Source organism: Leptodactylus fuscus, chromosome 7, assembly GCF_031893055.1.
Source record: "Leptodactylus fuscus isolate aLepFus1 chromosome 7, aLepFus1.hap2, whole genome shotgun sequence".
Classification (NCBI taxonomy): Eukaryota; Metazoa; Chordata; class Amphibia; order Anura; family Leptodactylidae; genus Leptodactylus; species Leptodactylus fuscus.
Genome location: NC_134271.1, coordinates 90,857,444 through 90,880,946, shown reverse-complemented (window position 1 = coordinate 90,880,946; position 23,503 = coordinate 90,857,444). Strand labels below are relative to the sequence as shown.

Sequence of the window (23,503 nt, the reverse complement as noted above, 5' to 3'; positions counted from 1 at the left end):
TTTTACATTATTATGAGTTTGGACTGAGGAAAATGTATAGAAGGGAAAAAAAAATTACATAAGAGATATGGGAAAAATAAAGTAAACAAAAGATCAACGCCCAACGTGGGGCTCGAACCCACGACCCTGAGATTAAGAGTCTCATGCTCTACCGACTGAGCTAGCCGGGCTGTTGTATAGGAGCGAGCCAAACTGTTATTAGTCTGTTTCAACGTTTGACAATACATTCATTCACAAAATCATTAAAATTATAATGTATGAATGTAATGATGACATGTGGCAGGGTTCACAGTACGGGTCCATTCACACGGAGGAAAATGGTGAGGAATTTGGTGTGGAATTTAAGCGCTGAAAAAAAAAGCCTCCCATTGACTTCAGTGGGTTCCTTTTTCTGCTAAGGAACCCATTGAAGACAATGGGAGGCTCACCATTTTCCTCCGTGTGAATAGACCCTACCTTTGGATTCTGTTATGAAGGTGTCTGTTTAGGAAAAAAAAAACAGACACCTATCATAACAGACATTAACTGACACTAACTGATGTTAATCTGTTCATTTTTTAAATGATCCATTTAATGGATCAGTTAAAAAAAAACAGACTAAGGGGGCATTCACACTACGTATACTGAAGCTTATTCTGAATGTAAAACATGTTCAGAATAAGCAGCGTATAAAGCAGCTCCATTCATTTCTATGGGAGCCGGCATGCGAGCGCTCCCCATAGAAATGAATGGGCTGCTTCTTTCACTGCGAGCAGTCCCATTGAAGTGAATGGGAAGCGCCCGCGTGTACGGCTCGGCATGAGCAGAGCTTGCCGTATACGCCGGCACTTCCCATTCACTTCAATGGGACTGCTCGCAGTGAAAGAAGCAGCCCATTCATTTCTATGGGGAGCGCTCGCATGCCGGCTCCCATAGAAATGAATGGGAAGTGTTCGGCAGCCCTGCTGTAACGCCGGCGTGTACGGCTGTGATACACGCTGGCGTTACGTAGTGTGAATGCACCCTAAGGGCGTGTTCACACCTGCGCCCAGTCTCCGCTTTGTGGGTTTCCTTCCTCTGCTGACAGGAGATGGAAACCCGTTATTCATTGTCTGCCCGTGAGTGGCCGTGAGCGTCTTCTGGTCTCTGTGGCTAAATCGTTTTGTTTGTTTTTTTAACTGGACACAAAGTCCTGCATATCTGACTTTGTGTCCGATTGATTTCGCCACGGAGACCAGAAGACGCTCACAGACGCTCACAGGCGGACACATTGCAAACCCATTAAAATGAATGGGTTTGAAAACTGACTGCCGGTTTCCGTCTCCTCTTCAGTTTCTCGGACAGGAAAAGGAAACCTGCAAAGCGGAGATCGGGTGCAGTGCAGGTGTGAACCCGCCCTAACTGATGGCTATCAGTTACTGTCCATTATACACTATGTGATCAAAAGTATCCAGACACCCCCAAAAACATACGTTTTTCATATTAGCTGCATTGTGCTGCCACCTACTACCAGGTACTCCATATCAGCGGCCTCAGTAGACATAGTGGGAGAGCAGAATGGGGCGCTCCACGGAACTCATGGACTTTGAACATGGTCAGGTGATTGGGTGCCACACATCACACAGGTCAATGCCAAACCACGCCTCACTTGGTGTAAGGAACGTAAACATTGGATGATTGAATAGTGGAAAAACATTGTGTGGAGTGACGAATCACGGTACACAATGTGGCGATCCGATGGCAGGATGTGAGTATGGCAAATGCCCGGTGAACGTCATCTGCCAGCATATGTAGTGCCAATAGTAAAATTCGGAGACGGTGGTGTTATGGTGTGGTCGTGTTTTTCATGAAGTGGGCTTGCACCCCTTGTTGTTTTGCATGGCACTATCACAGCACAGGCCTACATTGATGTTTTAAACACCTTCTTGCTTCCCACTGTTGAAGAGTAATTCGGGGATGGGGATTGCATCTTTCAACACGATCGAGCACCTGTTCATACTGCACGGCTTGTGTCGGAGTGGTTACATGACAATAACATCTCTGTAATGGACTGGCCTGCACAGAGTCCTGACTTGAACCCTATAGAACACCTTTGGGATGTTTTGGAACACTGACTTCGTGCCAGATTTCACCAACCTACATCGATACCTCTCCTCAGTGCAGTACTCCATGAAGAATGGGCTGCCATTCCCCAAAAACCTTCCAGCACCTGGTTGAACGTATGCCTGCAAGAGTGGAAGCTGTCATCAAGGCTAAGGGTAGCCAACACCATATTGAATTCCAGCATTACCGATGGAGGACACCACAAACTTGTAAGTCATTTTCAGCTACGTGTCCGGATACTTTTGATCACATAGTGTATGTCCATTGCCCATAGACCTCAATGTTAAAATAATAACGGACAATTGTTGTCCATTTTTTCAAACGGACAGAAAAGTCCTGCATGTAGGATTTTTTTGTTCACTTTAAAAAACGGACACTAAAGGACACAAGATAAAATCCCATTGAAATGAATGGAAATTGCAAACGGACCAGCTAGTGTCCAACGAAAGTGTGAACGCCCCCTAGGAAGTTTTGGTGCCTGATATTTTATTTAGGCTCTGTAATGTCAAGAGGGTAGTATAAGGCAGGTGCAGACAAGGGGTGTGATTCTGAGCTCCGACACTGGCTGCCTTTGGATGAATCACGTCCCGCCTGTTTGACACTGCTACCTGACGTTACAGAGCTTAAAGGGTTTGTCCAGGAATTATATATATATATATATATATATATATATATATATATATATATATATAGTAGAAGGACTCAGCTTCACACATGTATATTTCATATATTTCATTTTTTGTTTGTGTATTGGCCCCATAAGAATTGACAGTGGTCTATTTTGTATGTCATTTGTGTGTAGTATAAATATGTTTCAATTTATATGAATGCTGACATCTAGTAAGGCAGTCCAGTATAGGTACAATGTATTTATGGCTGTGTTGTTATAGAAAGCTGCTAAATTAAATGTGAAGTTATATTGGTTGATATACATCATAAGACTGAATATTTAAGGACCTGCGAACTGCTATTGACTAATCCATGTCATAAATAGCTTGGTTACTATGGAAACTTGGTGTAAAGCTGTGTGCATGTGGAGACTAAGTGCCTGTGAGCTTCTATTGGCTGATAAGTGACATGTCACTGTATGTATGGCAGTTGGAATATGAGTGAAAGACTTGCAGACTTTTATTGGCTAATGCAGGTCATTTTTTGGGAATACTGTATCTGAGGAACAGTATGTCCTAGAGAGCTGACACCTGGTCTACTTGTGTGCCAAATTTGGTGAAGATTAGCCCAGTCATATGGTTGCGCATAAATAACAGACAGAGAGAAACTCATTTTTATATATAAATCAGTGACCTTAGCAAAGGACACAGGATGCCACTACTTGTGACGTCCCCGGGTCTTTATCCTTAGGCTGCTGATTGGCCTCAGCAGTTGCGTGACGTCTGAGGCCAATAAATGGTCTAGGGGACCCGGGATGTCACAGGGCAGTGGAGCAGCAGGCTGTTACTGCTAGCACTGGCTTAGGGCCTGTATGGTAATGTCTCAGACGTCACGTGGTCTGGGATATTACCATACAGGCCTAAAGCCTGCTAGGATTAACACCGGATCCAGGCGAGGTGAGTAACACTGTTTATTATGTTCCCGCACCTCCCCTGGAGCTCCGATTATTATACTCGGGGGTCTGAAAAGAATATAATAATAGCGGTAGTTGGGGATCACGGCCTGGGCCCAGGCCTGCTCACAGCCAACCCCTGCGTCCTATAGCAGAAGAGGAAGCGGAGGGCGGCCATGAGCAGGCCCGGGGAGGTAGGTAAATAGGCTGCTACCTGCTGGGGATACTCCAGTAGGTAGCAACCTATTAAATAAAAAAAACAAAAGTATTTACTTACCTACCTTGCGATTCCTTGCCGCTGCACCGCCTCCTCTTCACCCAGCAAAAGATGTCTGCGTCTGATATGTCTGCATAGATATTTAAATCCCTGTGAAATACAATGGTCTAGAAAACAACTTTAGCAAGACAGAACTAGAATTTGAACTTTACATCCATTTTCTGCTAAAAAGCAAACCAGAGATACCGATGCCTGCACACACCGGAGGTTCTCAAACTTATTTTGTCTACTGCCCACTTTGAGAATCAATTATTTTCTACCGCCCCTAAAATTTTTAACTTTACCACATCTTAAAAATCCCAATCACAATCATTACTTTAATCTAATTATAGCGGCCGTATGAGTCTTATCCTGTTTCTGTGTTAAAACATACATTTTAAATGAGATTGTTCTAATGAGAGCAACAAAATGCAACTTTATAAATAATATTTAGAAAAACTTTTATTCAATTTAAAATAAACATTTCAATTCAAATTTTAAAACTAATCTAATGTGAAGGTGAATCTGATGATTTTTTTTAAAAAAGTTTCTTAATATCAGGCTCAAATTTACTCAAAAACAGCCGTCGTCACCGCGTTCGGTAACATACAAACGATTTCTCTTTTTAGTTAGCAGCGTTGCCACAGCACTAAATCCACATTCTCACAAATTAGAACAAGTATCGATAATCCTCAAATCGCTCAAATCGCCTTGTTTATCAAAAACTTGTTAAAATTTGGTAGCTCACGGGCTACTTACAAAAGCCATGATAAATTATTTATACAATCAAACAGGGCAGGAATAAGAACAAAATATTCAATGTAGTGTAGTAGAAAGGTTTTGATTTTAGTTTAAAATATTAGAAAAACACAAATCAGCCATCGCCCCCCCCTAAACCACTTCAACACTTCCTAATTTTCTCTGGGCCCTTTACCGTCCCCCTGTAGGCCTCCAGTGCCCACAAGGGGGCGTTATCGCCCACTTTGAGAAGCTGTGGATTACACCCTTCAGTATACAGGGTGGAAGAATTCTGGCCCCTTCTGGTAACACTGTCCAGATACATTGTTTACCCTTGAACAGGGGCATAACTATTGGGGTAGCAGCGGTATCGGCTGCCGCAGGGCCCAGGACATTAGGGGGCCCGGCGACAGCCGCTACAGCTGAGTTTCTTTTTTTTTAATAGGCCGTTACTGGCTGGAGTTACTCCAGCCGCTAACGGGCCCTATTTACTTACCGATCCTGGCAGGGGCCGGGATCGTTAATTGATGCTGCGGGCCCCACAAACACTATTATTATACTCGAGGGTCTGAAAAGACCCCCTAGTATAATGATTGGAGGCCCAGAAGAGGTAAGGGAACATAAAAAAAACTATGTTATTTACCTCTCCGGGCATACTTTGGGCCTACTTGTGTGACATCCCTGACGTCACATGACCGGGGTTTGCATACTTTGCGTTGCAACGCAGGTCCCCCAGGTCACGTGACGTCCCGGACGTCATTGAAGATGGCCACCATCAGCAGGGAGCGCAGGCATAGGTAAGTAACAGTGTTTTCTTATGTTTGTATCCCTCCTGGGTCTACGATTATTATACTCTGGGTCATTGTGGGCATAATACTGGGTGAAGGGGCCTCAATGGGGCATAATACTGTGTGTAGGGGTCACTATGGGGCATAATACTGTGTGCAGGGGCCAATATGGGGTATAATTCTGTGTGAAGAGGCCACTATGGGGTCTTTGGCGTCCGCTGGGGGGGGGGCATGTCAAAAGTTCACCACGGGACCCTGCCATTCCTAATTTGGCTACTGCCCTTGAAGATAAATGCAATATGTCCATTACTGGGGGTACCGGCAATTTACCTTACATGAGCATACTGTGTAAGTGGCCACAAGAAAATGGCTGCAGACATGCGCAGTCGGCTCTGCCTGATGGTAGAGCCAACTGAACATGCCTAGGATTTTCAAGACCAGCACCAGAAGAAGGCGTGGCGGAGAAAGAAGAAAAATGAAGGCAGCGCTGGAGATTTTTCAAGCAGCATTGGGGACGCCCATAGTGCTGCAAGAAAAATCATTAGCATACCGCAGAAAAACAGGAATATCACTGGAACGGCAGCGCGGATAAAACTTCTAAAGGTAGGAGAATAGCCTTTCTGAAGGCTATTCCTACGTGTTAATATTAAAAAATAAGAGTCTAATGATAGAATCTCTTTGAAGGGATTCTATCATTGGGAAAACTCACTTTTAACTAAGCATATATTTGCATAGCTTTTAGAAAGGCTATTCCAGGCATCCCTTTAATTTGTTAATCCTCTCAGCCGCTTTTGAATTAACCCGCTTTTATTGATACGCTTAATTATCCACCTCGGAGCACACAGGGGGAGGTGAGAGCAGGGAGGCTGCTGCTGATAATGATGATGACTCCTCAGCCTCCCTGCTCTCACCTCCCCCTGTGTACACATATCACACAGTGCTCAGTGAACTTCCAGGGAGTGTTACTGGCTAATTAGTATATTAATAAAAGCAGGCTAATTCAAAAACGGTTGAGAGGATTAACAAATTAAAGGTATGCCTGGAATAGCCTTTCTAAAGGCTTGGCAAATATATGCTTAGTTAAAAATGAGTTTTACCAATGATAGAATCCCTTTAAAATGCGCATTATAAAGAAAAAGACATAACAAAACAGATATGCGAGTTACTTCTAATTCACTGAAACAATGGATTTTCTTTTACAAATGTGTACACAAGACCTTCTATTGTTTACAGTACACTTTGTTCAAGAGGGAGTTGGACACTATCCAAACACACCTCCTTGTACCAAGCTCAACTTCCTCTGAAACCTTCAATCACTAACTTGCTGAAACAATTAAGTGTGGCAGGTAGTGGAAGATTAGGTCGGAGATATATGGAGGGGACAGGTTGTGGATGGCTTTGTATGTCAGTGTTAGTAACTTGATCTCTATTCATTGGGTAACGGGTAGCCAATGAAGAGATTGGCAGAGGGGAGCAGCCAATGAAGAACAGGGGGAGAGGGGTATTAAAGGGGTTGTCCCATCACAAGGATCCTATCTATACTGCTTGTAAATGTGAATGTAAGACTTTTCCTTAATACATTGCTTCAGCAGAACTCCTTTGTTTGGAGGAGCGGAATAACAGCATCGCTTCTGCTTGCTTCATGCAGGGCATAGAGCATAGAAGCATAGAGATGTTGCTGGCTTCACCTGTGCCGGCATCTAACACTCCCCAGCATTCGCTGTAATAGAGGCGGATGCTGGGGACTACGTCGGCACAGCTGAAGCCAGCGACATCGCTATGCTTCTGCCCTGCATGAAACAAGCAGAAGCGATGCTGTTATTCCGCTCCGGGGTCACATATGCAAAGCCAAGCGGCGAGATGCCGCCGGCCCTGCGTGCACGCTCATACACCAGTCTAGCCTTCACAATGCAGACCCGGCACCCTGTCGGGTCTGTATTTGCATTGTGAAGGCTAGATTGGTGTATGAGCGCGCACGCAGGGCCGGCGGCATCTCGCCGCTTGGCTTTGCATATGTGACCCCGCCCACCAGTGACGAGACAAACCCGGAAGACAGAAGAATTCACAGAAACGAAGACTGGTAAGTATGCGACGTGGGACAACCCCTTTAAGCGAGCAGCACAGTTTAAGGTGGACTGGAGGGGGGGGGGGAGGTGAGAGTATTTGCAGGGAGGCCATGGAGAAGGGTGTTACAGTAGTCTAATTGGGAAATTATGAGGGCAGGGACTAGCGGCTTTGTAGTTTCAGGGGTGAAGAAGGAGCCGATTCGATGGATATTCTTGAGTTGGAGGTGGCAGGAAGTATTGAGGGTTTGGATAGTATGATGAGAGGGGCCCCACAGAGGGGCATTACATTGTATGGGACTGTCAGATATTTCTAAGGGATGGTGATGGGGGGGTCCCATTTATGAAACCTTTATATTGGGCCCAGTAATGTGTTAAAGGGGCTCTATCACTATCATTCAGTCATTTTTAACTAATCACATCCTTGCATAGCCTTTAGAAAGTCTATTCCACACCTACCTTTAGTATGTAAATTGCCTCAGTGGTTTCTGAATAAGTCCGTTTTTATTTATATGCTAATTAGTCTGTGCATGCAGTGGCGTAACTAGGAATGGCGGTGCCCCGTGGTGAACTTTTGACATGGCCCCCCCCAACCGACACCGAAGACCTCGAACGACTCCCTCCTCCGCACTCTATTATGTCCCTTAGTAAGCCCTGCAAACAGTATTATGTCCCATAGTGGCCCCTGCACACAGTATTATATCCATTAGTGTCCCCTGCACACAGTATTATGCCCCTTACTGGCCCCTGCACATAGTATTATCCCCCATAGTGGCCCCTGCACACAGTATTATCCCCCATAGTGGCCCCTGCACAGAGTATTATGTCCCATAGTGGCCCCTGCACACAGTATTATACCCAATAGTGGCCACTGCACACAGTATTATCACCCATAGTGGCCCCTGCACACAGTATTATGTCCATTAGTGTCCCCTGCACATAGCATTATGTCCCTTACTGGCCCCTGCACACAGTATTATTCCCCATAGTGTCCCCTGCACACAGTATTATCCCCCATAGTGGCCCCTGCACACAGTATTATACCCCATAGTGGCCCCTGCACACAGTATTATACCCCATAGTGTCCCCTGCACACAGTATTATCCCCAATAGTGTCCCCTGCACACAGTATTATACCCCATAGTGGACACCCATAAACAATTATTATACTCTGGGGTCTTTTCAGACCCCAGAGTATAATAATCGGAGACCCGGGGGAATAAAAACATAAATAAATTACTGTTTCTTACCTGTCTCCGGCTCCTACGCTGTCTTCTCCGCTGGCGTCCTTATGAAATGACGTCAGACGTCACATGACCCGGGACGCAGGCCGGGTTCATTTGACGTCAGAGACGTCAGAAAGGAGGCTTGGCAGGATCGTGGAAAGACCCCCGAGTATAATGATAGCATTTGTGGGCCCCGCGGTGTCACTTACCGATCCCGGCCCAGCCAGGATCGGCAAGTGAATAGGGCCCGTAACAGCCTATTTAAAAAAAACCAAAAAAACGCAGCGGTAGCGGCTGTCACCGGGCCCCCTAATGGCCCGGGCCCTGTGGCAGCCGCCTCCGCTGCCTCTATGGTAGTTACGCCCCTGGGTGCATGATACATCATGCACTCCTCTCCCTGTGCTGGCTGGAAGCTCAGGGCTCGTTCACATCTGCGGCCCGGTCTCCGTACTTAGGTTTCCGTTTCCTGCCTAAAACACAGGCAGGAGACGGAAACCTGCAGGAGACTTTCTCACCCATTCATTTGAATGGGTGAGAAAGCTGTCCGGCCGTGCGCGGCAGTGAGCGTTTTGCGCTCTCCGCCGCGAAACCGGGTTTTATAATGCGGACACAGAGTCGGACATGCAGTACTCTGTGTCCGGATAAAAAAATCCGGTTTCGCGGCGGAGAGCCTAAAACGCTCACCGCCGCGCACGGCCGGACCCGGTCTATGGTTTCCGTCTTCTGGCATGCAGAAGACGGAAACCATAGAACGGAGACATGAACGCAGGTGTGAACCCAGCGTCATTAGCATATGAATAAAAATGAACTTATTCAGAGACCACTGAGGCAATTTACATACTAAAGGTAGGTATGGAATAGCATTTCTAAAGCCTATGCAAGGATGTGATTAGTTAAAAAGGACTTTTCCCAATGATAGATCCCCTTTAAAACAGCCCTGGAGGGTGCCCCTAATTTTGGAGGAGGTGTGTGCCTTGACATATAAGGAGTGCACCCTCTGCCAGCTCCAGGGCTATTAAGAGTATGTTCACATGGCGGGAACCAAATTCCGCCATGTGAACCCTCCACGTGGCTAGCCGCGAGGGGATGCCGATGTAGTACACCGCCATTCATTTGCGGCGTTCCGCTCCTGATTAGGTCCGCATGAATGGGCCTAATCAGGAGGGAGTCTCACGCTGTGGGAAGGGGCATCTTGCTTCTTTTTCCCCCTAGCGAAAACTCTATGTGAACATACCCTAAGACTGGTGTGAGTAATGCCATTCTCAATAAATTTGCCCTATTAACCCCAACTTTATGCCAGTTCAGTACAGTAGTAGTCCGGCTATTTAGAAGGTCACTGTATCATACACTCACTATACATTTACACATCTAGGGTAAATTTGGGAAATATTATCCACCAATAACCCTTCATTGACAAACCATGGTGATATGAAGAAAATCCTATGTTATCGAGAACATTACCACGAGGCCGGTTAGCTCAGTTGGTTAGAGCGTGGTGCTAATAACGCCAAGGTCGCGGGTTCGATCCCCGTACGGGCCACAATGTTTTTTTTTCTTATTTCTTTGTTCTATGTGATCGTATATAACTAATCTGGACTCTCCATTTAAAATGTTAAACGTTAGGCTTCATCCTTAGCTCTTTGACCACGCTGCTATCACCCATTCCACTCTTACATAACACTGTAAACAGAAAACGCGCAGAGAGGATTGCCTCCCATCGGCCCCTGTACTCCACCTCCTACACCGCCCCTTATTCTTGACCTTCCGCGGTCAGGGGAGGTCCTGTCAGTAAAAACGTGACTGACTCCAGTACAGCAGCTGGAGCGTACGGCCGGGGCAGGGATCTAAACCGATCGGAGGAATTTGCCTAACGGTGACTGGAACATTCACGGAACCTCCAACAACATGGCGGCGCTGGGCTGCCCCGACAACATGGCAGCGGTAGTGAGCGCAGTGGAGCAGATGGAGGAGTACGTACAGGTGGTCGTCGGGGAGGACGGAGACACCAGCCAGGTGGTGGTGGTGCAGGGGGCAGGCGGTGAACTCCTCAGACCGGTGCCGGAGCTGAGCCCGGAGATCTTACAAAGTATCTCGCAGACTGACACCGTCTTCTTCGTACAGCCTGACGGCAGCCTGGTGGCCGGGGGGAGCCTGGATGATATGCACGCTGGGGTGAGACTGGTGACTGCAGGAAGTGTGGCTGAAGCCGAGGCTGACCAGCCAGAGGTGAGCCTGGAGACCGGAGGCCATGAAATGGAGGCTTCCCACCATGGGGTGAGCCTAGTCACTAGAGGCCACATTGAAGAGGCTGCACATTCTGGGGTGAGCCTGGTAACTGGTGGCCATATGGTGCAGGCTGTTCAATCTGAGATGAGTCTGGAAACTGGAGGTCCTGTGGAAGAGGCTGTTGAAAGTGGAGGACAAGAATTGGAGGTTGTCCAGCCAGCGGTGAACCTGACAACCAGTGGTCAGGTGGTGGAGGGTGGCCACCAGGGGATGATACTGGTACCTGGAGGCCACATAGAAGAGAACCTGGTAAATGGAAGCCAGGTCCATCTCGGCATGGATGTACTTACTGGAGGAGGTCTGCAGGTCTCCCACCCTGACCTAGGCATGGTAACTGCATTAAATCTTACCAAGGAGGCCGCTCAGTGTAGCATCACAGATGGAGACCAGACCCAAGAGACCGCAACAACTGACATCAGCCAAGGGTCTATTGGCGCTCCAGAGATAGCGTCACAGGGTGTTTTGCAAAGCCAATCATTGCCAGTAGCTAGGCCGACCACTAACTCTGCACACCCCACATTTTCTTCCGCTATCCCCATGTTGAAAGATGCGGCCCAGCAACTGAAGACTGTAGCCCACCACGTGGCCTTAAGAGAAGGTGACTCTGTCACCAGAATCCTCAACCATAAGGTAACTCATACGTTCAAAATGCCATATTATTTTATATACAGTTTTTCTCAACCCGTGTTTTTCCAGCTATTGCAAAACTATAACAAACCCATGTTGTTGGTTTTAGTTTTGCAACAGTTTGGGACCACTGATCTATGAACTGTCCTAACTTGTAAGCAGGTTACTGTATATACCAAATGCACGTAGCCCCATTTGGTGGCAGCTGCTGCTTGTATTAGATCTTATTCACACTAGAGTAAAAAACTGCTGTGTGGCCACCATTTTTGTTACGCCCTTTACACTAATGCTGTAACCTCGTTGGATGGGCTTTACTATTCTCTCTTTATTAGAGACCTGCTGACATAGATTGGAATAGTTGTGGTGCATCTTTAGCCCCCCCCCCCCCCGTTTCCTTTTTATACCAAAGATGCGCCTCTTCCCTATTTCTGTGTCCTGACACACCATTTTTCATTCCTCACAAGTGGATGAAGTGGGGAAGAGAACAAAGTGGGCTGGGGTGAAGATTTAATCTTGTACAAGAAATTTATGACATGCCACATTTTTGCCTCTTTTGACGGCTGGTCTGCCCCAATGGAAGTCAATGGGTCTGTTTTTATTGGGAATCAAAATACATTTGCATCTGATCACTAAAAACTGATCAGTGGATTGGGTTAAAACAAAAAAAAAAAATCAAATGTTTTTTTTCCTTAACAGGTCCAGACTGAGGCCCGATTCACATCTGCGTTCGGGTTTCTGTTCAGGGACCCACAGAAAGGAAACCTATACGCATAAAAAAAGCGGTTACCTGGGAAACCCATGTACCCCATAGATATAATGGTGGGATCTGTGCGGTTTCCACTTTGCTTCTGCAAGAAACATGCGGAGAGAAAAGTCCTGCAAGCAGCACTTTTCTCTCCGCAGGTTTTGTGCGGAAACCACACGGACCCCATTAAAGTCTGTGGGTTTCGTTAGGTAACCACTTTATTATGTGTATATTGCATATTATGTGAATAGTTTCGAATACCTCCGCTCCCATAGAAATGCATTGTAGCGGCCGCACAACAAAGGGTTAGGCGCTGGCCGCTAACATGCATTCCTATTTGAGCGAGGTATTCGAATGTAGTATTCAAATCATCTCTAATTACTATTAGATGAGAATAGTTATAAATTATCGGAGGGCTTGGCACTGTACAGATTTTTGGTTGTTTCATCTCCTCCTTTCTAAATGTTTTGCAGCAGCTGAAATCAATTCAAGTTCAAGTACCCAGCACCCAGATCAAGAAGAATGCAGATCCAGTAGTGCTTAATCTTAGTACAGTTCGCATGAAGAACACCAGTCCAAATCTTCTTGGTGCGCAGGTTGTGCAGATCAAGTCTGTGAGAGAATCAGGACAGCCAGTCGTGGTAAACTCTTCCTCCCTGGAGCCTTCCATCCAATTCCTTCTTCGGCAGGCTCAGCTGTCTGCAGCAAAATCAAGGACCCCAGACTGTAATAAGAATATTGGGGAACCCTTAGAGGAGCATCGGTCCTGTGTTGCTCACCCACAAAATGGATCTCATGCATTGTGTCTGACTGACCACGCACAGAAAAAGGGCCATAAACGCAAAAAGTCCATAAAGATTAAGACCCGCTCTGGGCGTATATCTCGTCCTCCCAAACACAAAGCAAAAGACTACAAATTTCTTAAAGTGGGTGACATGATTCAAGGCAGTAGTTCCGATTCAGAAGACTACTCAGAGATGAGTACAGATGAGGATGAAAAGGGTGCAAAGGAGAATGCACCATGTGACTTGCCGCCACATACTGTAAAAAACTCACTGTTTCAGTGTCAGACATGTGAAAAGTCCTATATGGGTAAAGGAGGGTTATCCCGCCACTACAGATTGTACCCAAGCCACGGACAGATGGAGCCTCAGTTTGTTTCTGATGCCAAAAAAAATGGAGAATCTGGTGTTGGTGGGCATTCATTGCCCAGTGAGCCAAAGGTAAGGATGGCACTGAATTTATTGAACAGTGCTATATTAGTTACCTGCCTCAAGGGTTATCAGTGTCTTATTGGTGGGGCAGTGACCTAAGTGGCAGCGGTGCTAGGAAGGTGCTCTGTTTCTTTTATCTTTTCACAAAGGATAAAGGGTATGGCGCTTCTCTAATGCTGCTTCCGCTTTGTTCTAGTGATCTTTGTGGTCTTAGTACAGGGCCAGGATTTTTTTAAATACATTTTTGTAAGCTTTTATTCAGAAACCTGTTTGATAGTGACTACCAATTCGTCTAAATTTTCTGTTCTCACTTTCTAAAATATAGCTGCTGCAACTAATATTTGGTCAATAAGGGTCTGTCTCATGTCTGCTATTGATCAGCAGCAAGAGGCAAATGCCCTTTATTATGATAATTGGTTTGCTTTAAGAGGGTATACACACGGAGTGTGAAATCAACGGGAGGCTTCTTAACCCATTGCTTTCAATGTGTTACGCGCGTTAAACGGAACCCATGGGATTCTGTTTTGCAGCGCTGATTCTTAAGCGAGTTATCATGGCAGAATCAGCGCCGTGTGAATTCCCCCTTACAGAAACTGCTCTGAGTGATGCAGGTTGCCTCTGGATTGGGGGTCTTTCTATACAGACTTCTGTCTTCCTACAATACTTCTTAACACTGAAATATTTTATCTTGTGATTTAGAAACCTAGACCCAGGAAGAGATTGCTAGCAGACCCCCTGAACTCTGATTCCAGTCTTCCAAACTTGGCTACAGATGGTCTTGAGTTTGTACCAGTATCAACCACATGTCGTGGACGGCGGCAGATGACAGGCAGGAGATATGGACGACCCCGGAAAATTTTGGCTATGGCATCCTCTGAACAGAATGCACTGACAGCAAAAGAAGTGTGTGAATTTTGTTCTGCTTGTGCTACTATCCCCTGTTCCCTTAACATAAGTAGAAAAGTGTAAGATCAGTGAGATTATTACTGCTGGGGCACCCACTAATCTATAAAATAGGGCCCTGAAGCTTTCTGCTTGAGTGGCGCAATACACACGTTGTTTGGGACTATTGGAGTCAGGTCTCGCCTATCTGTGGGAGATCTATAGTTCCTCAGGAGAGCCTTCCTTTTTAGATAAATAAAAATTATATAGTGTATGTTGAGGCACATGAAAGAGCCTACCCGAGGTATGGTATCTTTTAAAAGTGGAGACCCTGTTTACATAAATTACTTTAATTGATCCTGCGATAAATCCTATATTATACTACAGAGGTGAATGCTGCAGGATTCAGACATGAACAGCATTCACTGCTAGTTCGGTGTGTGCACAGTGCTTTAGCTCTAGATAGCATAATAATGTGCATCATGAGATTTTAACTTTCTATATTCACTGTTTTCATCTCTCTATTATATTGCAGATGATTCAGCAAAGTGAAGATGCAGATTTAAAGGAGCACGTTGCACCATGTTTTTCCAGACGTCTTTCAGTCTATGACTTTTTACTTGTAAAGGTAGGTGTGCTATACCTGAATTAATTAGCATTTTTTTTACCTTTTATAGGGAAGAGTATAGGCGTTCACTGTGTAATAAAAATGACATGTTATATGTATTCTGTGGGTCAGTACAAACACAGAAACACAGCGATATATATATATATATATATATATATATATATATATATATATATACACACTCATACACTCACCGGCCACTTTATTAGGTACACCATGCTAGTAACGGGTTGGACCCCCTTTTGCCTTCAGAACTGCCTCAATTCTTCGTGGCATAGATTCAACAAGGTGCTGGAAGCATTCCTCAGAGATTTTGGTCCATATTGACATGATGGCATCACACAGTTGCCGCACATTTGTCGGCTGCACATCCATGATGCGAATCTCCCGTTCCACCACATCCCAAAGATGCTCTATTGGATTGAGATCTGGTGACTGTGGAGGCCATTGGAGTACAGTGAACTCATTGTCATGTTCAAGAAACCAGTCTGAGATGATTCCAGCTTTATGACATGGCGCATTATCCTGCTGAAAGTAGCCATCAGATGTTGGGTACATTGTGGTCATAAAGGGATGGACATGGTCAGCAACAATACTCAGGTAGGCTTTGGCGTTGCAACGATGCTCAATTGGTACCAAGGGGCCCAAAGAGTGCCAAGAAAATATTCCCCACACCATGACACCACCACCACCAGCCTGAACCGTTGATTCAAGGCAGGATGCATCCATGCTTTCATGTTGTTGACGCCAAATTCTGACCCTACCATCCGAATGTCGCAGCAGAAATCGAGACTCATCAGACCAGGCAACGTTTTTCCAATCTTCAATTGTCCAATTTCGATGAGCTTGTGCAAATTGTAGCCTCAGTTTCCTGTTCTTAGCTGAAAGGAGTGGCACCCGGTGTGGTCTTCTGCTGCTGTAGCCCATCTGCCTCAAAGTTCGACGTACTGTGCGTTCAGAGATGCTCTTCTGGCTACCTTGGTTGTAACGGGTGGCTATTTGAGTCACTGTTGCCTTTCTATCAGCTCGAACCAGTCTGGCCATTCTCCTCTGACCTCTGGCATCAACAACGCATTTTCGCCCACAGAACTGCCGCTCACTGGATGTTTTTTCTTTTTCGGACCATTCTCTGTAAACCCTAGAGATGGTTGTGCGTGAAAATCCCAGTAGATCAGCAGTTTCTGAAATACTCAGACCAGCCCTTCTGGCACCAACAACCATGCCACGTTCAAAGGCACTCAAATCACCTTTCTTCCCCATACTGATGCTCGGTTTGAACTGCAGGAGATTGTCTTGACCATGTCTACATGCCTAAATGCACTGAGTTGCCGCCATGTGATTGGCTGATTAGAAATTAAGTGTTAACGAGCAGTTGGACATGTGTACCTAATAAAGTGGCCGGTGAGTGTATATATATATATGTGTATATATATATATATATATATATATATATATATATATATATATATATATATAAAAAATATATGAGAGAGAGAGAAATATATATATCTCCTTACTAATATTATAAATGTGAAAGTTTGGATGTTTGTTCCTCAATCACGGCTGAACGGATTTTTTGGAAATTTCACACAGAGCTACATATTGGCCAGGAAGGAAACATAGGCGAGGTTCACTCGCCCCAAATCGCCACCGCAACCATCAAAAGTTGGCTCAGGCTCTGCTGTAGGACCTGCCGTGATGTCAGTGCTGGTATTTCAACTTACCTCCTATTGGTGCATAGCGATGTGTGGGCAGGCTCTGGAGCCATGGTCTATGGTTGGGGTGGTGGTTTGGTATGTCTTTCCCATATGGTCACCCTGTATCAGAGAGGGGGGGGGGAGTCGAGTGGATTTTAGTGTTTTTTTTTTTTGTTGGTTTTTTTTTCTCCCCACTGGTCACCTTTCAAAAACTTTATGAAAAATCAGACACAGCTACAATAAGAAAACTATGGCTGGGTTCCTGACAAGTCCCAGACCATGAATGCAGATCCTTTCTAAGGTCAGAAAATCAGCAATAATTTCCTTATTGTGGCTGGGATATCTTCTGATACATGTAGTGTCACTATCTGATAACACAGCTACAATAAGAAAACTATGGCTGGGTTCCTGACAAGTCTCAGTACAATTATTCCAGTACATGCTAATGGCTCCACAAATCCGCATTGCCTTCAGAAGAGGTCCTGCATCTCCTTGACAGATGTTGTGTGACGTTGATATCATAATGCTTCATGAAAAATGAATGCCACCATCTCTGATACTCGTCCACTCTTTGATAGAATCAATAGGTCCAGCATCCTAGGACCGCCATATTGTCTTCAACTATGTCCAAGCAACAAGACATTTCCCCTTTCTTTGAGCAGGGTCCTCCTCCCACTCCACCACCACCTTTCTGTACTTCTGAGCTCTCCTTGTGTTGGCTACTGGTTTTTATACCTTTTAATCTTCTTTCCCTGTTTTATAGGCGTGTTCCATTTAGACTTGCCACTATTTTCTTACATTATGTATGCCTTAGGGGGCATTCACACTTGCGCATGCTGTCCTCACAAGGTTGGACTTGTAGGACTTTGTGTCCATGCAAATAAAGTGGTTTCACGGTGGAGAGACTGCATACGGACGCCTGCGGTTTGCTTTAAAAACCCATTGAAATGAATGGGTGTTTAAACTGATCGTATGCAAGCCGTCCGTAGTCTGTTTTTGTTGCAACTTCAGTGGAATCATGGCGGGCAGACAGCAGGCGCAAGTGTGAACGCCCCCTAGCTCTGCATTCTTGCCTTGTTTTTATGACTGTTTTATTCTTTGATCTGTATTCTAGATATTTTCCAATAAATACCTTTGAAATTAAAAACAACAACCCCCCCCCCACACACACCTTATGCAGCCTTATACATGGAAATATAAAAAACACAGGTGTTACAGGTGTGAGAATATGGCAACTGTAAGAATTTTTTTTTTATAAGGGGTTAAGGTAAAAAAAAAACTATATAAATTTGGTATCCCCTGTAACCATCCTGACCCATAGATGATGTCATTTTAGCTGCACAGTGAACACTGTACATGATTGTCTAGTATGTAACATTCTCTTGCTTGGCCCTTTTCAGTTACCGTACATACTCGAGTATAAGCCGAATTTTTCAGCACAATTTTTGGAGGGGGGGGGTTCTATGACCAGCCACAATATTAATGTATAGAATCTCCCATAAAATAGTGGTGGAAAAAAAAAGAAGCTTTAAAAAAAATAAATAAATAAAAGTTGTAAATCACTCCTTTCCCTAGAATACATGCAAAAGTAGAAAATGACTGTGAAACACATTAGGTATCCTGTGTCTGAAAGTGCCCGGCCTACTGAATATAGGGGATCTGCAGTGCTCCTCTTCCGTCGGGAAGGGGTTAATAGGAGCACTGCAGATCCCCTATATTCAGCCAGGCTGAATTACAAGTGGGAGAAAAAAAAGTCCTCAAGCTCAGGGAAGGGGCAGACAGACAACCAAAACACCCCCTCCCCTTTCCCAGCACCCAGCAACTACTGCACCCAAAAACTCCGACCATTTTTAATTCTTTGAAATTTTCCAGTAGCTGCTGCATTCCCCCCCCCCCCCCCCGGCTTATACTCGAGTCAATAAGTTTTCTCAGTTTTTTGTGGTAAAATTAGGGGCCTCAGCTTATATTCTGGTCGGCTTATACTCGAGTATATACAGTACTTTAATATGATTTTGTAAGATTTCTCATCTATACATTTATTGTTTTACAGGTTAAACAAGAACACCCAGACAAGCCTTTGTTTCCACAACTATATAAAGAACTTGAGAAATTGCACTCCATGGTCCGAATCTTGGCTCAAGAGTATTTCAGTGTGGGAAAGACACTTGAAGTAGCTGATTCTAAGGTGAGTTGTATTATGTGCTGTCTGGATAATAATGGTATAATATAGTGACTCTTCAAAGACTATTGTAAAGCGATAGTGTACAGATGCTACAAAAATGCTACTTACTACCAAAGCACTCTTAAACATAGTCCGTGTCATGTGACTTATATCTCCTAGGTGGCAGCATCTCTAGGAATTTCTGCAGAAAAGATTGTACAAGTCTCACCTGCTGTTACATGTTCTGTGAAGGACGATCAGAGAATACAGTCAGTGGAAGAGAATACAGAGGTAAGTGGTCTTTGCGTATAGTATTGGCTTTGAGTGACTGTTGTCTTCACTGACCACTTGTCCACTGTATTAGGACTCCGTAGAAGAGCTGATGCCACCATCAAAACGATTAAAAGTGGAAGAAGCAGAAAGTGTGAACTCAACCAAAGGTGAAACTACAACAAATGCTGTAGATGTCCATGAAGCTGAACAAACAGGTTTGTTAGACCTAAAGATGTATGCATTATTTCATTTGCTGTTAAATGTGGGCACTATTATAGTAGTTATATTGTTGTCCAAGTGGTGGTGGGTGGTTTAATAGGGCAGTATTATATTGGTTATATTATATATGGGAATATTATGTTTATGGACAATATTCTGGTAGTTATAGTATCAATAGGTTATATTTATGTACATAATAGCTATATGATTGAACATTGGGGTGGGGACAGTATTGTAAATGTTATGTTCTTGTGCATAGGAACAGCATTATAGTATTTACTTATACACAGGGGCAGCATTGAAGAGTGTATACATTTTAAGGGCCTGGGGGAGGAGAAACACTGGGTTGAGTAGATAAGCACGCTTATTACTACAGATTGCTTTGCTGCTGCCCGAATTCTGAAACTTCTTTAGTGCTCTGACTATTTGTCATGTGACCAACACTGCTCTACTCCAGTGGAGTTGGGTTAGAATACTTCACCTTCCCTGCAGCACAATAAGGAGCTCTAAATTGAGGTGACTGAAGAACACCATGTACAAGTGCATCTCAATAAATTAGAATATCAAAAAGTTGGGTTTTTTTCCATTTAATTACTAAAAAAAAAAAGTGAAACCCATATATTATATTGAGTCATTACAGAGTGAACTTTTTCAAGTGTTTTTCTGTTAATATTGAGAATTATGGCTTACAGCCAAGGAAAACCCAAAAGTCATTATCATTACAATATTATATAAGACCAGCTGTAAAAAAAAATGTAATACAGAAATGTTGGCCAAATGAAAAGTCTGTCCAGTAAATGCCCTCATACTTGGTGGGGGCTCCTTTTGCATCAATGCGGCAACGTGGCCTGGAGGCGATCAGTCTGTGGCACTGCAGAGGTGTTATGGAAGCCCAGGTTGTATGATAGCAGCCTTCAGCTCGTCTGCTTTGTTGGGTCTGGTGTCTCATCTTCCTCTTGACAATACTCAGGGCCGGCTCCAGGTTTTTATGGGCCCTTAGGCGACAGAGCCTCAGTGGGCCCCCTTGTAAAGGAGGCGGGGGGGAGTCGAGACACTGTGCGTTGCAGATGAAGCGAGTGACGTCACGCAGGAGTGTGGCGTCACCAACGCCATACCTCCCAACTTTTAAAGAGTAGAAAGAGGGGCAAAATGTGCGCGCCGCTGCAAATTTGGCTCCAGCCAATTTTATGTTGACTCCGCCCATTCTCATTCATTTATCATGTGCTCCCACACAGTAATTATATGCCCCCCTCCATCTCTCCCCCAGTTTCATATACACCCTTCCTCTGCCCCCAGTTTCATGTCCCCCCCCTCCATCTCTGTCCCCAGTTTCATCACGTTCTCCCCCTTTATCTGCCCACAGTTTCATGTCCCCTGTCTCTGCCCCAGTGTCATGCTGTTCCACCCCCCCATCTGCCCCAGTGTCATGCCATCCCCCCCCTTCATTTGCCCCCCAGTTTCATTGGGCCCCCTCCATCTCTGTCCCCAGTCTCATGCCGTTCTCTCCCCACCCCCTTCATCTTCCCCAGTGTCATGCCGTTCCCTCCCCTTCATTTGCCCCCCCCCAGTTTCATGGGCCCCCTTCATTATGTTCCATCTTAATAAAATACAAAACAAACACTTACACTCACCTTCCATCGTCCCCCCGACGCTCCTCTCTCCGCTCTCTCACTCCATTCACATAGGCGATTAAAGCAGGAGCTGTGAGCTCAGCTCTTGCTTTAAAGCTGCGGCCCGGCTTGCGTGTGTAGGCGCAATGTGATGACGTCATCGCGCCTGCACACGCAAGCCGGGCCGCAGCTTTAAAGCAGGCGCTGAGCTCACAGTTTCTGCTTTAATCGTCTGTGTATTCAGCTCGTCGGTGTCCGTCGGACACCGATGAGCTGAAATCGGGACAGGCAAGTTCTGGGGCGGGCAAGTCCCGGGGGGCCCCCAGAGGCTCTGTGGGCCCCGGCACTTGCCCGACTATGCCGTGCGCTGACGCCGGCCCTGACAATACTCCATCGATTCTCTATGGGATTGAGGTCAGGAGAGTTTGCTGGCCAATCAAGCACAGTGATACTGTGGTTATTATTACTTTTGGCAGTGTGGACAGGTACCAAATTCCGTTGGAAAATGAAAATTTCATCTCCAAAAAGTGTATCAGCAGAGGGAAGCATGAAGTGCTCTAAAATTTCCTGGTACATGGCTGCATTGACTTAGGTCTTGATAAAAGACAGTGGACCTACACCAGCAGATGACATGGTGCCCCAAACAATCACTGACTGTGGAAACTTCACACAAGACCTCAAGCAGCTTGGATTGTGTACAGCGGCCTCTCCACTCTTCCTCCAGACTCTGGGACCTTTGATTTCCAAATGAAATGTAAAATTTACTTTCATCTGAAAACACCTTTGACCACTGAGCAATAGTCCAGTTCTTTCTCTCCTTGGTCCAGGCAAGACGCTTCTGGCGTTATCACATGAGTGGCTTGACACATGGAATGCGACACTTGTAGCTCAGATATGTAGATATGTCTGTGTGTGGTGGCTCTTGAGGCACTGACTCCAGCAGCAGTCCAGTCCTTGTGAATCTCCCCCAAATTTTTGAATGACCTTCTCTTAACAATCCTATTAAGGCTGTGGTTATCCCGATCCCTTGTGCACCCCTTTTTACCACACGTTTTCCTTCCACTCAACTTGCCATTAATATGCTTTGATACGGCATTCTGTGAACAGCCAGCTTCTCTCGCAATGACGTTTTGTGGCTTACCCTCCTTGTGGAGTGTGGGAATGACTTCTGGACATCCGTCAAGTCATCAGTCTTCCCCATGATTGTGACACCTACTGAACTAGACTAAGGGACCTTTTTAAACGCTTAGGAAGCCTTTGTTTTTGGTTAATTATTTTAATTTTCTGAGACAATGACTTTTGGGTTTTCCTTAGCTGTAAGCCATAATCATCAACATTAACAGAAAGAAACACATGAAAAGTTCCCTCTGTTTGTAATGACTCAATATAATGTCTCACTTTTTCAATTGAATTACAAAAAAATAAATAAAAAAATATTCTAATTTATTCAGATGCACTTGTATATTAGCAGGTATACTTATCCACTGCTGAAAATTTTTATCCTCAGGTAACCTCTTTTAACCAATTATTTCTATACTGCAGATATTGTGTCCATAGGTGACGAGCTGAGTTTTGAATATGATCCAAGTTCTGGTACAAATAATTATACGGAAATTTCACACCCACATGTAACGGAGGAAGAGGCTGAAAGCCAACATATGATTACTGAGCCAGAATCTATTCCACGTGACATAGAACAAAACCTTATGGAAGGCTCACCACCTCTGCTCAGCACAAATTCTCCACAATTGTGCGACTCCACACCGATTTCCATTGAGAGTACAGAAGAATCGTTAAGCGATGCAATTCTGACTCAAGTTGTGCAGGGGAATAAAGAAGCTGAAGAGGGTTTGCCAGGAAGCCATTCTGATCACCTTCAGTGTCCACAGGCTTCTGATCCCGTCTTCACGTCTGATGGTCCTCCTCCTATCGTTGCTGAAAAGACACAGATTGAAAGTTTCCAAGGTGTAGACACCTTAACCCCTACAGAAGTCATTGCCAATGACCAGTGCACACAAGCTTTTAGCTTCACCCACGGACAGGACCTGATGCTTGTTCACAGCTCAGAGGAAATTACAACGGGTGAGGCAATTGTAATATATGACAGTACTGCATCTCCTGCAGACACGCAGCTGGACACTGTGGTGGCACTTATGGAGAAGAAGTAAATCTGTTCATCTCACACTGAGGTGATTGTTACTTTTCTGATTTATATGGTTGGATTTTTTAAATAAATGTAGGAAACTTCCTATCTATTCTTCTAATTTGCAATGTATAACTTATTTGTAAAGCCTTACAATGAGAGTTTTATTTTGTACTTGGTAGCAAATTTTCTGAAAAGGGTTTTGCATTTGCACTACTGTCCTTTTACTGCATTAGTCATTGGCTGAGACGAGACCACAGAAGGTACAACCGGTTACTCAATCGTTGAAGACAATTACCTATAC

At 44.9% G+C, this 23,503-nt stretch overlaps 1 protein-coding gene and 2 non-coding genes across 3 annotated transcripts; 2 read left to right on the top strand and 1 right to left on the bottom strand.

Annotated features, from left to right (window-relative positions):
• Positions 1-97: 97 nt before the first annotated feature.
• On the bottom strand, positions 98-170 carry TRNAK-CUU (transfer RNA lysine (anticodon CUU)). Its single transcript has one exon. It is a non-coding gene; the product is annotated as a tRNA-Lys (tRNA).
• A 10,010-nt stretch (positions 171-10,180) lies between these two features.
• TRNAI-AAU (transfer RNA isoleucine (anticodon AAU)) lies at positions 10,181-10,254 on the top strand. Its single transcript has one exon. It is a non-coding gene; the product is annotated as a tRNA-Ile (tRNA).
• A 239-nt stretch (positions 10,255-10,493) lies between these two features.
• Positions 10,494-23,320, top strand: ZNF839 (zinc finger protein 839). The gene is made up of 8 exons (XM_075282485.1): positions 10,494-11,630; positions 12,846-13,595; positions 14,286-14,489; positions 15,004-15,096; positions 18,844-18,978; positions 19,135-19,245; positions 19,319-19,442; positions 22,599-23,320. Exons 1-8 carry the CDS (start codon positions 10,620-10,622, stop codon positions 23,222-23,224), a joined length of 3,054 nt encoding a protein of 1,017 aa, XP_075138586.1. The 5' UTR covers positions 10,494-10,619; the 3' UTR covers positions 23,225-23,320.
• The last annotated feature ends 183 nt before the right edge of the window (positions 23,321-23,503 follow it).

What these genes read in the sequence shown, in the direction of transcription:
- ZNF839 (XM_075282485.1), top strand. Translation starts at nt 10,620, where the DNA reads ATGGCGGCGCTGGGCTGCCCCGACAACATGGCAGCGGTAGTGAGCGCA. An exon ending in CCAGAATCCTCAACCATAAG is followed by an intron (nt 11,631 to 12,845) that starts GTAACTCATACG and finishes AATGTTTTGCAG; the next exon opens with CAGCTGAAATCAATTCAAGT. An exon ending in ATGCACTGACAGCAAAAGAA is followed by an intron (nt 14,490 to 15,003) that starts GTGTGTGAATTT and finishes ATTATATTGCAG; the next exon opens with ATGATTCAGCAAAGTGAAGA.